Here is a 15,713-nt window from a genome sequence, read left to right as displayed (position 1 = left end):
AGTAAAAATACTTCAGATTTTTAGTCAGGCTGAACTCTGGCTCTACAAATATGATTTTGCCTTGGAACCAGTCAAACCATTTATGCCGAATATGGTGTTTGTTGGAGGACACAGCTGTGGTCTGAAGAGGAAAGCGGACCAGGGGCGGGATGTATTAACATATATTGCCGCCCCTCGCAGCGATGTTGATCGCATATGTACTAACACGGAGGCCCCCTGTGATACCTGTGAGGTGGTGTGCGGGGCGTCTCCGTCACCTCCCGCGGGTCTCCACACTGCCCGCATGCCGGGAAGCAGCAGCAGGCTGTCCCCGGCGCCTCCTCCTCCCCCCTGCAGCAGGAAGGACCTCCAGCTGCGTTTCTAGTGGGAGAAGATTACCTTCCAGGTCCAGACTGCCTAGAGGAAGGTATGCCGGGGGGTCAGCATCTGCGGTGGGGGGACGGCGGGTTGCAGCGGGCGGCGATACGAAGCCCATAGGCTTCTATGGGGTATCAAGGAAGGCGATACCCTGGGCGTCGAAAACCCGGCGGCCCAATCTTAGTACATTTGAAAATGCGGTAAAAATCCAGAAAACGGGGCTTTTACCGTATTTTTCCCTTAGTACATCCCGCCCCAGGTGAGTAGCCTTCAACTACTGACAGCCATTGGGATCTGCTTTTTTTTGTTAACGTTATATTATGGTTCAGAACATATACTTTCACTGATCAGCTTGTGAAATAGAGTCCGGTTTATCACCATTCGCATCTGATAATAACAGCCAAACTCGCACTGCACTGTATCAATTACCGCATGCAGGGACAGATCTTGCAAGAAAGCTCTGTCCCTGCGATGCCTCTCCGCAGCATCATCGGGGGACTTTAAAAAAAAAATATCCTGATGTCCTGCTGTGCATGCCATGCTCCACCATCGGGGTCCCCCTCACCCCGTCAAGACTACCCCTGCACAGCAAACAGCACCACCCCTTCCCCCCGGACTTATACTTACCAGTCCCAAGAGCCAGTGTCCGCTGCTTCCAGGAGGCTGCCGGGCGGGGGGTCCTTCTTCTGCGCTGTGGCCATCAGTGCTGTAGAGTGAGCTGGCGCTTTGCAGCGACACTTTACTGCACTGGAGTCACAGCGCAGCACATGGAGGACCCAATGGCAGCACTCACCGGAGCACCGATCCCCGGCTCCTTGGACTGGTAAATAGGTATTTATTTTTCTACCAGTGATCAGCTTGTGTGTCAGACACACAGAGATGATCACACTGGCCGAGTCCCGCACAGCTTTCTCTGCTGGGAGGCAAAGGAAACTGAGTAGAAGGCAGCATATCACAGTGCTGCCCTGTGATTTCGTGATTATCACAGGGCACACTGCTGTGGGGTTTTTTGTGTTTACTTTTGTTTTTGGTTTTTCTTAGTAAATTCGGCCATATCGCATTTCCCATTATAAGTATGAGGAATGCAGTGTGGGTTACTACAAAAATGTCAATTAAAGGGTTTGGAGCAGTTTTTCACGAAAACTGCTCCAAAAGCCCTTTAATACATTTCAGTGATGTGTGTTTCTAAAAATAATGTTAATAAATAAGCCCCTTAATCTGATACAATTGGTACCCCAAATGTGCTCACACAAGGATATCCTGAAATCATGCCTTCATTTATATACAGTAACGCAAAGTGTAGAAAATACATTTTTGTTGGAAATTTAGACTCAAGACAAATGTTTGTTAAAAATGTGTCGGGACAGCTCAGCTAATTTATCCTTCTGCGCGCCATTCGTCAGTCCCAATGAGCAATGATTATGCACATTCTGTAGTGTGTAGTGTACATGGGGGGTCATTTCGAGTTGTTCGCTCGTTGACGATTTTCGCAACGGAGCGATTAAGGCAATAATGCGCATGCGCATGGTACGCAGGGGTGGTCTTCAGTATGCCGACTGACGGGATCCCGGCGCACAGTATACCGGCGCCGGGATCCCGACAGCCGGCATACCGACACTTATTCTCCCTCATGGGGGTCCACGACCCCCCTGTGGGGAGAATAAAATAGCGCGGTGAGCGCAGCGAGCCCGCAAGGGGCTCATTTGCGCTCGCCACACTGTCGGTAAGCCAGCGGTCGGGCTCCCGGCGTCGGTATGCTGGTCGCCGGGAGCCCGACCGCCGGCATATTGTAGTGAACCCGGTACTCAGTGCGCATGCGGTAAGTATTTTAGCACAAAACTTACTAGATTTACTCACGTCCGAACTAAGAATTTTCATCGTTGAAGTGATCAGAGTGTGATTGACAGGAAGTGGGTGTTTCTGGGCGGAAACTGACCGTTTTCTGGGAGTGTGCGGAAAAACGCAGGCATGCCAGGATAAAATGCGGGAGTGTCTGGAAAAACGGGGAAGTGGCTGGCCGAACGCAGGGCGTGTTTGTGACGTCAAACCAGGAACGAAACGGGCTGAGCTGATCGCAGTGTAGGAGTAAGTCTCGAGCTACTCAGAAACTGCTAAGAATTTTCTATTTGCAATTCTGCTAATCTTTCGTTCGCTATTCTGCTAAACTAAGATACGCTCCCAGAGGGCGGCGGCCTAGCGTGTGCAATGCTGCTAAAATCTGCTAGCGAGCGAACAACTCGGAATGATCCCCATGATCTGTCTGACATAGGTGGTCATTCCGAGTTGATCGCTAGCTAGCAGTTTTTAGCAGCCGTGCAAACGCTATGCCGCCGCCCACTGGGAGTGTATTTTAGCTTAGCAGAAGTGCGAACGAACGGATCGCAGAGCGGCTACAAAGTTTTTTTGTGCAGTTTTAGAGTAGCTCAAAACCTACTCAGCGCTTGCGATCACTTCAGACTGTTCAGTTCTTGTTTTGACGTCATGAACACGCCCTGCGTTCGCCCAGCCAAGCCAGCGTTTTTCCTGGCACGCCTGCGTTTTTTCAAACACTCCCTGAAAACGGTCAGTTGACACCCAGAAACGCCCACTTCATGTCAATCACTCTGCGGCCAGCAGTGCGACTGAAAAGCTTCGCTAGACCCTGTGTGAAACAACATCATTCGTTGTAATAGTACATCGCGCGTGTGCATTGTGTCGCATACGCATGCTCAGAAGTGTCGATTTTTTGCCTCATCGCTGCACAGCGAACTAATGCAGCTAGCGATCAACTCGGAATGACCCCCATAGTTCATTTTAAACTTTATCACTTTTGATGACCTTTAGAACATATAGGGCCTGAATATACAAGTGTGCATCTTTTGCTGGTCTTGCTTCTGCAACGTTATGCAAGTACTATAATGACTAAACATGATTCTTTATGCAAGTACTGCTTCAAGTCCTCCCCTGGTGTACATACCTGCTCCTCTACTTTCATTGTCCTTAGACGCTCAAATACCGCGGCTCAGCCCATAGTTGTTAAGGAGAGAGAATTGACTACATAGGAGAGGAATGAGTTAAACATCCTGTGAGGGGTGGACCTAGCTGTGAGGAAGTACAGCCCTTAGGAAAAGGGGAGGGTTAGGATATATATAGGCCAGAAGTGGCCATTTTGGGTCTCTTTGCTAGTGATTTGTCTTCCCGCCCTCCCGCCCTATGGGTAGAGGTTGTGTTTTGGACACGGAGTGCATTGGCGTCTAATTGTCTGGCTGGGTTTATTCGTTGGCTATTTATCGGCGGAAAAGAACGGCAGTTTGTTAGTTGTATGGTTTTTTATAGGTAGTAAGTTTCAGTGCTATATGGTTTAGGTGCACTCACCTCCATCGACTTAATGGCCGCTCGACCACCCATCCGGGAGGCATCGGCAGGGCACCCAGGAGCGGTGGGAAGTCACTGTGGGGGTTGTGTTGACACCTATTACCGATTTTGATAGGGTGCTGGACGGTTCGGTCAGTTTACCATTTTAAGTTTACCAATAGTTTAATAGAGCCGTTCTTTTTTCTGCCACCATTATGCCGGCTGATTCGGCATCTTAACAAACTTTTTTCCAATTACAGGTTTTGCTATGGTTAGGGTCAAATAAATAGCTAGCAATTTTTCTGCCAAAATCAAGTCTCCGTGTCTTTATTTACTGGTATAAGAGGTATCTAAGGTTTACTTGAATAAAGGGGGTCCACCAAATATCACTAGGATGTTTAGATAGGAAGCGATTGTACAATTTTTCTGTGTTTTGTCTGTGTGTTTATGAAGTTGAAACTACCCAGATCAAATGACGAGGCGCAGAGTATAAGTTACTCCCACTTTATTACTATGCAAAGTGCTTAACTTTAGGTGCACTTGCACTTGTTTGCTGTGATACAGACATGGGTCCCTGCAACAAAATAGCTTCAATGATAAGGAGATTGATATAAACTGATCGGTAGATAGCCCCATGCATAATACTCTTACACAACATTTATTAGGCACCGTTTCAAAAAAAAAAAAAAAAAAAAATTAGTATCACCGCCAGATAATAAGTAACTGCTTGTTCATTTTGTACTTTTAATAAGTAAACAATGATTATAATTATGGGCTGAATTACACCAGCTATTCAGCCTCTCTTAAGCAGACGCACAGCTATAGTATCAGGGTTGTATTTAATTGAGCTCCTTGCCTATGCTGTGGACACAGACATGAGTGGCCAGTCCCTCTCCTGCATTGGCGTTCTAAGTCTGCTTTGTGTTGTGGCATTCAGGCTGACCGAAGGAGGAAAGCTGCTTGTTATACCACAAGATGGAAGCCACTGGCTCAGCATGCATAACCTGGTGGAGAAGCTATCTCAGAGAGGTCACCAGATTGTTCTGGTTGTGCCTGAAGTCAACTTTAATATAAAGGACATAGATCGTCACACAGTGAGGACTTTTTCTGTGCCATACACCAAAGAGTTTATGGAATCATTAATAACTGAAGCCGTTAAAGAGGCATTTGAACATAAGAGCTTCCTAGAAAATGTTAAGCGGGTACATGGTAGAATGGTAAATATTACCAACATGTTCGTAGGTGCCTGTGAGAGCTTGCTTCACAATGACACTCTCATCAGGTACTTGGAATCATGCAATTTTGATGCTCTGTTGAGTGACCCTGCCTTCCCATGTGGAGTAATAATAGCTCAACATTTATCTCTTCCTTCCGTGTTTTTCTTGCGGGAACTATATGGGCTAGACCATGTAGCTACGAAGTCTCCAAGCCCACCTTCCTATGTACCCAGATTTTTCACCACATACACTGACCACATGGACCTCAGCCAGAGAGTGAAGAACTTTCTACTGAGCTCTTTTGGATATGTTGGACGTCATGTTTTGTATGGGCCCTTTGTCCGTCTAGCTTCGGACTTCCTGCGCAGGGATGTCACCCTTGCGGACCTTTATAGCAGGGCCTCTATCTGGCTCTTGAGATATGACCCTGTGTTTGAGTTCCCCAGACCGCATATGCCAAATATGATTTTTATTGGAGGCATCAATTGTGCCAACAAGAAGCCGCTGAACCAGGTAAAACTATATTCATTTTGTAACATTGGGCACAGCAAACTAGGTAGTGGGCATATCAGGGATGGGTATTTTTATTTTTTTTGTCTTAAAAAGCAGTGTCACCTGCGTCCCTCAAAAGTATTCTGGCCCAAGTAGGTGTTGTTTGTTGCTCAGCCATACAAATAGCCATAATATAGGGGAAAATGTGCAATAAATGTGTTAGATATACAGTATATATATATATATATATATATATATCAAACCTATGATGTCATGACTATGGGGTGGGGCGATGGCTCTTGGAAATAGAGCTCTGCCCATAGGAGTTTTAATTTAGTCAACAAAAATTGTGATTAAAACTATTTCAAAAATAAGACTACAATTAGACTAAAATTAGACTAAAATGAAAACTAAAATCCACTGACTAAATCTTAACTAAGACAATGCAAAAAAAAAAAGTGACTAAGACTAAAACTAAATTTAAAATCTTTGGCAAAATTAACACTGGAAGTAGTATTTTACATTTTTAAAGAACAATTATGTGTTCTAGATATTTGCAGAAAATAAATATGACCTGCTGTGAAGGAAATAGGATTGTGTATTATGTATTGAACTTGTTTGTTCTAACAAACTTAAGGCATTCATTTTTATATGATATATGAGATTACTACGGTAAGTCAGACTCAGTATGTAACACATTCTGAGCCTAGATTACTAAACACATAGTTGATACCGCCTGTTGGGATGACGGTGGTCACATGATTGACAGCGGCAGAGGCGGGCTGGCCCGGGGGGCAGGGTGCCATGTGCCCCCCTGGCCACGCTACTGCCAAGGGTCATGGGCCGGCCGCCCCTTCCACTACACCAGCGGTGGCCAACCCACGGCTCTCGAGCCGCATGCGGCTCTTTCTATCTCTGCATGCGGCTCGTAAGCTCCCGCAGCGCCTCCCGCTGCCCTAGTCTGCAGTGCATAGCGCCGGCCCGTAAGCCAATCAGAGTTCACGGACCGGCAGCCAATCAGGAGTCTTAGTTGCCGGTCCGCGAACTCTGATTGGCTCAAGGACCGGCGCCTAAATAGAGAGAATCAACGCCGACGGAGAGTGGAGACTGAGGGGCAGAAGAGGCGCACACTGCGCTCTCCTGCCCTCACAGGCAGCATACTGAGCAGAGCAGCAGCGCAGCGGTGAGCAGCACTTGGGGGGGGACGGACGCAGTGTGGGGACATGTGTATCTTACACTGGGGGCATATCTGGCACTGGGGGGACATGTGTTTCTGGCACTGGGGGCATATCTGGCACTGGGGGGGGACTTGTGTATCTTACACTGGGGGCATATCTGGCACTGGGGGGACATGTGTATCTTACACTGGGGGCATATCTGGCACTGGGGGGACGGGTATCTGGCACTGGGGGACATGTGTATCTGGCACTGGGGGCATATCTGGCACTGGGGGGACGGGTATCTGGCACTGGGGGCATATCTGGCACTGGGGGGACATGTGTTTCTGGCACTGGGGGCATATCTGGCACTGGGGGGACGGGTATCTGGCACTGGGGGCATATCTGGCACTGGGGACATATATGGCACTGAGGGGACATGTGTTTCTGGCACTGGGGGCATATCTGGCACTGGGGGGACATGTGTTTCTGGCACTGGGGGGACGGGTATCTGGCACTGGGGGGACATGTGTTTCTGGCACTGGGGGCATATCTGGCACTGGGGGGACATGTGTATCTGGCACTGGGGGGACGGGTATCTGGCACTGGGGGGACATGTGTATCTTACACTGGGGGCATATCTGGCACTGGGGGGACGGGTATCTGGCACTGGGGGACATGTGTATCTAGCACTGGGGGCATATCTGGCACTGGGGGGACGGGTATCTGGCACTGGGGGCATATCTGGCACTGTGGACATATCTGGCACTGAGGGGACATGTGTTTCTGGCACTGGGGGCATATCTGGCACTGGGGGGACGGGTATCTGGCACTGGGGGCATATCTGGCACTGTGGACATATCTGGCACTGAGGGGACATGTGTTTCTGGCACTGGGGGGACATGTGTTTCTGGCACTGGGGGCATATCTGGCACTGGGGGGGGACATGTGTATCTGGCACTGGGGGGACGGGTATCTGGCATTGGGGGGACATGTGTTTCTGGCACTGGGGGCATATCTGGCACTGGGGGGACATGTGTATCTGGCACTGGGGGGACATGTGTTTCTGGCACTGGGGGCATATCTGGCACTGGGGGGACATGTGTATCTGGCACTGGGGGGACGGGTATCTGGCATTGGGGGGACATGTGTTTCTGGCACTGGGGGGGACATGTGTATCTTACACTGGGGGCATATCTGGCACTGGGGGGACATGTGTATCTGGCACTGGGGGCATATCTGGCACTGGGGGGACGGGTATCTGGCACTGGGGGCATATCTGGCACTGGGGGGACATGTGTTTCTGGCACTGGGGGCATATATGGCACTGGGGGGACATGTGTTTCTGGCACTGGGGGCATATCTGGCACTGGGGGGACATGTGTATCTGGCACTGGGGGCATATCTGGCACTGGGGACATATCTGGCACTGAGGGGACATGTGTTTCTGGCACTGGGGGCATATCTGGCACTGGGGGGATGGGTATCTGGCACTGGGGGGACATGTGTTTCTGGCACTGGGGGCATATCTGGCACTGGGGGGGGGGGGGGCGTGTATCTGGCACCGGAGGCATATCTGGCACTGGGGAGACGTGTAGCTGGCAGTGGGGGCATATCTGGCACTGGGGAGACGTGCAGCTGACAGTGGGTGCATATTTGGCACTGGGGGCATATCTGGCAGTGGGGGGACGTGTATCTGGCAGTGGGTGCATATTTGGCACAGGGGGCATATCTGGCACTGGGGAGACGTGTAGCTAGCAGTGGGGGCATATCTGGCACTGGGGGCATATCTGGCACTGAGGGGACGTGTATCTGGCACTGTGGTCATATCTGGCACAGGGGGTACATGTGTATCTGGCACTGGGGCAGAGACGGAACTACCGCCAGTACAACCAGTGCGTTGCACTGGGGCCCGCCACTGTCCAGGGGCCCAAAGCATGTAATGAGTCAAACTGACTTATTACATGCCGCTGTGTGCTGCGGGCAACCGCTGCCCGCAGCACACAGCCGCCCGGATAGAGAGGAGAGGAGCGCAGCGGTACGGGGGAGAAGGGAGGTGGGGGATGGAGCCGCAGCAGCGCTTTGCTTCTGGTTGAGGCGCTGCTGCTGCTGCTGCTGTCCTTCTGCTTCACTATAGGCTGTTTTCCGAGAACAGCCTATAGTGAAGCAGAGGGACAGCAGCAGCAGCGCCTCCACCAATAACACAGCGCTGCTGCGGCTCCTTCCTCCACCTCCTTCTCTCCTGCCCGGGAATCGTGATCAGAAGCTGCACCGAGGAGCCTGAGCCAGCGGAGAGGGTAAGTATAATTCATTCTTTCTTTCTTTCTTTGTGTAAAAAGGGGGAATCTGCCTGCCGCAATGTGTAAAAAGGTGGAATCTGCTTGCCGCAATGTGTAAAAAGGAGGAATCTGCCTGCCGCAATGTGTAAAAAGGGGGAATCTGCCTGCCGCAATGTGTAAAAAGGGGGAATCTGCCTGCTGCAATGTGTAAAAAGGGGGAATCTGCCTGCCGTAATGTGTAAAAAGGGGGAATCTTTGCCGCAATGTGTAAAAGGGGGGAATCTGCCTGACGTGATGTGTAAAAAGGGGGAATCTGCCTGCCGCAATGTGTAAAAAGGGGGAATCTGCCTGACGTGATGTGTAAAAAGGGGGAATCTGCCTGCCGTGATGTGTAAAAAGGGAACGCTGTCTGCCGTTATGTGTAAAAAGTGTACGCTGTCTGCCGCTATGTTTAGCAAGGGCACGCTGTCTGCCGTTTTGTGTAAAAAGTGTACGCTGTCTGCTGCTATGTGTAACAAGGGCACGCTGTCTGCCGTTATGTGTAAAAAGGGGACGCTGTCTGCCGTTATGTGTAAAAAGTGCACGCTGTCTGCCGCTATGTGTAAAAAGGGCACGCTGTCTGCCGTTATGTGTAAAATGGGGGACGCTGTCTGCCGTAATGTGTAAAAAGGGGACGCTGTCTGCTGTAATGTGTAAAAAGAGGAATCTGTTCGCCGTAAGGTGTAAAAGGGTCTCTGCAGTGGTGCTACTGTGCGACGTAATTTGAATAATGGAGACTACTGTGCACCGTTTTATGAATTGGTATTATTTTGTGGCCACACCCCTTCCCCACGAAGCCATGCCACTATGTATTTTTGCGCGTGCCTACGGCGCACACTGCCCGTTTTGTATGCAGGGGTGGGGCTCCGATGCCGTTTCTTGCACACACTGCTAAAATGTCTAGTTACGGCACTGTTGCTAGGTATCCATTTCTCTGGCCCTGAGCAGGTCCCCCTCACCAGATCCTCTCCAGGGGTGAGGGGGTGGACTTGGATGGGATGGGGGGGGGGGGGGGGCAAAGCCTTTTGTCGCACCTGGGCCCACCGCTCGCTAGTTCCGCCACTGCACTGGGGGCATATCTGGCACTGGGGGGGACATGTGTATCTTACACTGGGGGCATATCTGGCACTGGGGAGATGTGTATCTGGCAGTGGGGGCATATCTGGCACTATGGGGACATATATGTATCTGGCACTGTGGGGGGCGGGGCATATATGAATCTGGCACTGTGGAGGAATATATGTATCTGGCACTGTGGAGAAATATATGTATCTGGCACTGTGGGGACATATATGTATCTGGCACTGTGGGGTATATATGTATTTGGCACTGTGGAGGCACCCATTTTTTGGTGTTTTTATATGTATGTGGCACTGCACAGGGCAGGGGCGGATTGGGAACAAAAAGTGGCCCTGGAAAAATTTGTACTAGTGGCCCCACATGGGCAGCACCAGAGGTGTAAGGTCTAGCCATGGGCCATGGCAGCAGTACCCTCCCCCCAAGACTTTCCAGATAGTGGGCATGTCCAGCATCAAGGGGGAAGTTAAAAATAAATAAAATTAAATGTTATTATGAGCACGTTATATGATACACCTTCAGAATTTAGGAAACTATATTATTCTTTAGAAAGATATATTTTCTTGCTTATTACACCAACCGTATCCCAATCACTATTCACTCAATCTTATATGTCAGCCAAGCAGGCAGACAGAGCATACACTAGATCATCTGCAATCACAAGTGGCAAAGTCATTTTCATATATGCAAATTATTTTGCATCTTATTCATTACGTCTATAAAAAGAACCACATGTCCTCAAACAAAACAGGCCCCACAGGTGCGTCGGCCATCGGGAATCTTCCCTGTGGACTCTATGGCCAATCCGCCTCTGGTACAGGGGCTTTATTTGTATGTGGCACTGTACAACATGACTAAAAATGGGGTAATGACACAAGGTCATACTCCTACAAACGTCAAACCGAAAGGTGTGCGCATAAAAATGGGGTGTGGCTTTGTGACAACTATGCCACGCCCCCATTTTTGCTTGCGCGCCTTCGGCACGTGCATGATATGGCTCTTACCCTTAATTACAGATCTTTTCTGGCTCTTTGACACTGACTGGTTGGCCACCCCTGCACTACACAGCTCTATTGAAGCCGCGGCCGCACTGACAAATTTATAATAAAGTATCTTTGGGATAATTTACACCAGGCCTAATTTTTTTTAAATTAATAAATATTTTTTAAACAAAAAATACTCCATTTAAGATGGCGCCATTACTCATGGGCCAGTGCTCTGGACTTGCCCCCCAGGCTAAAAGTTGTCAGCCAGCTTCTGGATAGCGGCATCATGACAATGAAGATCCCGAGGACGGAGGGGATAAGTATAAGTACTTCTACCGCCCCCCCCCTTCCCCTACCCTAACCCTCAGAGGGTGGCAGCTAGGGCTAACCCTCCGGGGGGTGGTGTCCAAATCCTAACAGGAGCCCTGATATTTACTTTCCAGATGACAGCTATCAATTTTCTGACACCGGTCTCCCAAGGGGTTTTCTTCTCAAGGGCATTTTAGAGAATGATCTTCAGCATATCCAGTAAAATATCATTAAACTGTTTGCAATAGTTACTGTATGACTAAAACATTGACTAAAATTAGACTATAATGGAAATGTAGTTAAAAAAATTCAAATTGAGTATCTATAGTGTAATGTAATAGCAGTAAGCTGGAGCAAAGTGGTTGTACTCTTTTGGACTATCATGAAGAAACGCTGACGTTAGACAAAGAGACATTCAAACCTTTTCGGTTTACTATGTATTTATTCTTATTTTTCTTGTACTTAATAATGGAATATGTGGCAACACTAGAGTCCTAATTTATGTTTTATAGTGTTTAAATTCTGAACATTGCTCTACCTGGTCATTACTTTACTTTCTATACACTCAGTTAAAGCACATTTAAGATAGCATGCTTCCCACCATTTAGTAATGCAAAAGCAGGACAAAATAAGCTCCACCCCCCTCCCATCAAATCAGAAGTGCCAATGTCTGAACAACATGCTGGTTACTTTTGTGTAAGTTCAGGTCATTTCCAGGTCGTGATTGCCTAACCTAAACTGAGAAACTGGGACGTTTGCCATAGTCATATTACTTTTCACATACGTGTCAACTGTTCTGGTTTCCATTGGATAGTTTCAAAAATAGGTGAAGTTTTGTCCCAAAGTGAGTGTTTTGAGGAAGACTAGGGTTGGGATTTGTCTAGATCGGATGGAGCTTATTTTGTACCTATTTCACGATTCACATTGTTGAATATTGGTGCTTGGGTAGGCTTTGCATGACCAATTGCATTACTTTCCTGACTAGCTCTTGCACTTTTCCTTTTTACCACTGGTAATATTGGTATAACCCAGTATACACATACTGTATGCCTTTCTACTTTGCATCTGGGAGATTTATGGATTTGATGATGCAGTTTGTATTAAGACTCTAAACAATCTCTTGTATGATGCGTTCCCAGGAGGTTTGTTTACTCTGTTAAATGACCACAAGGTCTCTTGAGTCCCCAACATCCAAGAAGAGTAGTCAACTATGATTATAAATACAGTAATTGATATGCATCAGTACCATAGCTATAATACATTATCATACCTCTCCTCTTGCATCTGTGCATACTAAAGGGCCTAGTCATTTAGCAGAAAAAAAACCCATCTTTTGCGAAAAACAGGGCTTTTCCCTGCTTTGTGCTATTCATAGAGCGGGTTACTGTGGAGAACTTCCTGACTCCAGCGGAACCCCCGCTCCGTTGCTAAATTGCAGCACCATACTGTAGCATGGTGAGTGTGATTCATTGAAGGACGGAAAGCAGATTTGCCATCTGAGAATGGTGTATTCTGAACACCGTGATGAAACGTGATGATGTCTTCTGCCCAACATCCGTTCTGGCTATTCCCCCTTGATGTCCCAGTAGCCACTGCAGCCTCCCAGAGCTCAGCCACCGGGCATGCACAGGAAGGACCTGCCGCCTTCGCCTCCACGCTTTTCCCACTGGACCGCAGGAGAAGACAGGACCGCCGTAGACCTGGATACTGAATCGTATCACTGGAAAGGTAAGTATACATGAATTACTACTTAACTAATATGTATATCGTGTTGCGGTGTATAGTGAAAAGTAACAATTCTGTTTTGCTTTCTTTATGAATCGACCCCTAACTACATTTGTAATCATTTGGATTAAATATTTGTAAATACAGAGACTACCGCATGTCCATCTTCAGTGAACAACTTCTTCTACTTGTATACTCTGTAATTGCACTGTTTAAACACTTAAACTGGGAACGCACCTATACAATCGTCGGCCCATTCCATCGATATTGAGTGGACAGCTGATTGTATAGGTGTGTATGCAGTACCGATGCAGGAGCTTTAGCTGATAAACAGCTTATAACGCAACTGCAACAGTTGGGGTTGGGAGGTCGCATCTTATGTACTGCACAGCCACTGGCGGATCCAGGGGGGAAGAATAGGGCGATCACCCCCCGTAACACAGCCACTGACGCAATGAAGTGGCCAGAAGCCGGCAGCCAGAACATTGCCCCAGCAGGCTATCTCTCAGGCAGCCCTGCAAGCTCATTTGCCGGGCACCTGCTGAAATGCATAATGCGCTACCGCCACCCCCACCTCCGGCCGTCAACAGCTCCTGCTCCCGCCTCTGCCGTCATCAGCTCCCAATCCTGTACTGTCATCGGCTCCTGCCTTCTGCCGTCATCAGCTCCTGCTCCCACACTCTGTTATCGGCTCCTGCTCCTGGCCTCCCTCCTTCTGCCGTCATCGGTTACTGCCCCCGCACTGTGTTGCAGGCAAGCTTATACAGTACTCAGGTGTATGCTGATAAATTTACTGTGTGTAATAACACAGTGTACATACTGGATTGGTTACCTGTGACAGTTTACATTAGTTGGATTTTGTTGTGATGAGTGGTGTGCAGGGGTATTATTATATTGGGGTGTAGGGGTATTATTATATTGGGGTGTAGTGTTATTATTGTAATATCTCCCATCAATCCCTTTCCTCAGTTCTCAAGTGTATAGCTTAAGAAACTGGGTGCTGCAGATCCCATGTGATCGCCATATAAATTAAAGGATAATATATGCTATGAAAATGGGAGGAGTCAGGACTGGAATTTGGAGAAATGAGTAGCGAGAGGAGGAGTCAGAAATTTGAAACCACCCCCCCTATAAGAGATGTTTAGATCTGCTGCTGTGCACAGCCCACTTCCCTATCTCCACAGAGGAGCCACCTCACCTTCACTCCCGGCTCTGCTGCTGCCGCCGCCTCTGACACTGGGTCACGCTGGGTTCATTGCTAGGCTAATCAAGAGTGTTTAACCTGGTCAACCGAGGATTGGGAATGTGTGCACCCAGATTTATAGTTAGGAAGCTCATATAGTAACCGGGAGCTGTAATGATGCTAATATAACTGGACAAGTATTATGGAGAAAGTAAAATACGTATGTGTAGTATTGGCGATGGTATGGCAGAGTAATAGTACACACCATCAGATCTCTTAAAGTCAAGAAACATTCCAATACATAACCACAGGAGTGGTTTATTTAGCATACTCACTGTTATGCATATAACAAACTCTCAGCATGGAGCGGAGCTTGAGTGGAGCATACAGACCACCAGTCGGTAACTGTGTGTTGGTAGTGGTCCAGAATACTAGTGGTTATTAGAGTTGTGTATTGCAGTATATACAGAGTCACAAGATTGTGCCATGCATGCGCAGAAGACCACATGGTGGCCATCTTAGTAAAGGACTTGAGGCTTCCCCAAAGGAGCATCATGGAAACTGCACAGTAGCGCTCTCCAGGTTTCAGCAGAATTGTCATTTTGGAGTTAATAGTTTATTCTATTTGGACAGCAATGGTGGCTGACATGTGCATCACTTGCTTATAGGTGGTGGCTCCTCCACATTTTTCTCTTTTTACCATTCCTCTTAGATTCTCCAGCAATGCCAACTGTGCCGCACAGGTATTTGTCTTGGTTACTGTAGCAGCAATACTAATGAACTGGTTACCTTAATCGTGGAAAGAGATGAATTTGAAAAACCCGTCACTTGTTCACAAGAAATTTACTTGTTCAGCCGAGAGGGCTGGGAAGCGCAGGGCCGGGGGTCAATTCAGTAAAGATCCCACCAAATATCTTAGAAATAAGAGCAGCTTTTCAGGTGCTTATGCAATTTCTCCATTGTTGAAAGTTTGTTCCATTAAACTTCAGGTGACAGTGGTATACAATTATATATTTGGTAAATGTACATGATTTGATGAAAGTTTATAGCCCAACAAACAAAAACATCATGGATCAACTTACAATATTGTTCCCCAATTAGATAGGAATGATTGGGTCTTGAACCCTCATTGTTACAGAAGTATTGTGAAGAAACGTTGTATGCCAGAAAGATGTGATGGATCCTGATTGCCCAACATTGTTCTTTATATTTTGGCAAACTTGGAAGGCCTGGATGCCCTTTCTATACAGTGGTGTGTTTCTCTTCTACAATTCCAATAGGCTATTGTCATACTTCCACGTTGCTCTCACCGGCCTCTGGTTAACTTTCTTACCCACAAGGGTGATGGAGCCTACTTTGCTATCTCCAATATTCCCAGTTCCTTTTGTACAGTCTTGCGTCATGCATCAACCCATACAAAAGTTACATTTTGATGGTCTGGAAGTTGAGAAGTGGAGACTATTCTAGATAGGTTTGTCATTTCGGTGGTAGATTATATTCTGAAACCAAAGTAAAATGCAACACATCGCAGCATTTGAAAAACATATACAGTATGCATT

At 47.7% G+C, this 15,713-nt stretch overlaps 1 protein-coding gene across 7 annotated transcripts in view; it reads left to right on the top strand.

Moving 5' to 3' along the window:
* The window catches only part of LOC134944574 (UDP-glucuronosyltransferase 1-2-like), a 181,963-nt gene that overhangs the window by 130,078 nt on the left and 36,172 nt on the right, over positions 1-15,713 (top strand). The window contains exon 1 of one of the 7 annotated variants that reach the window (XM_063933246.1): positions 4,532-5,420. The exons of the other annotated variants lie outside the window; for them this stretch is intronic. Within the exon in view, the coding sequence (XP_063789316.1) occupies positions 4,566-5,420 (855 nt within the window). The 5' untranslated portion in view covers positions 4,532-4,565. Of the gene's footprint in view, positions 1-4,531; positions 5,421-15,713 lie in introns of those variants that run through there. 7 annotated transcript variants of the gene reach the window in all.

Source organism: Pseudophryne corroboree, chromosome 7, assembly GCF_028390025.1.
Source record: "Pseudophryne corroboree isolate aPseCor3 chromosome 7, aPseCor3.hap2, whole genome shotgun sequence".
In the NCBI taxonomy this organism is placed as follows: Eukaryota; Metazoa; Chordata; class Amphibia; order Anura; family Myobatrachidae; genus Pseudophryne; species Pseudophryne corroboree.
Note: the sequence above shows the minus strand (reverse complement) of the source record. Positions and strands in the feature narration are given on the sequence as shown.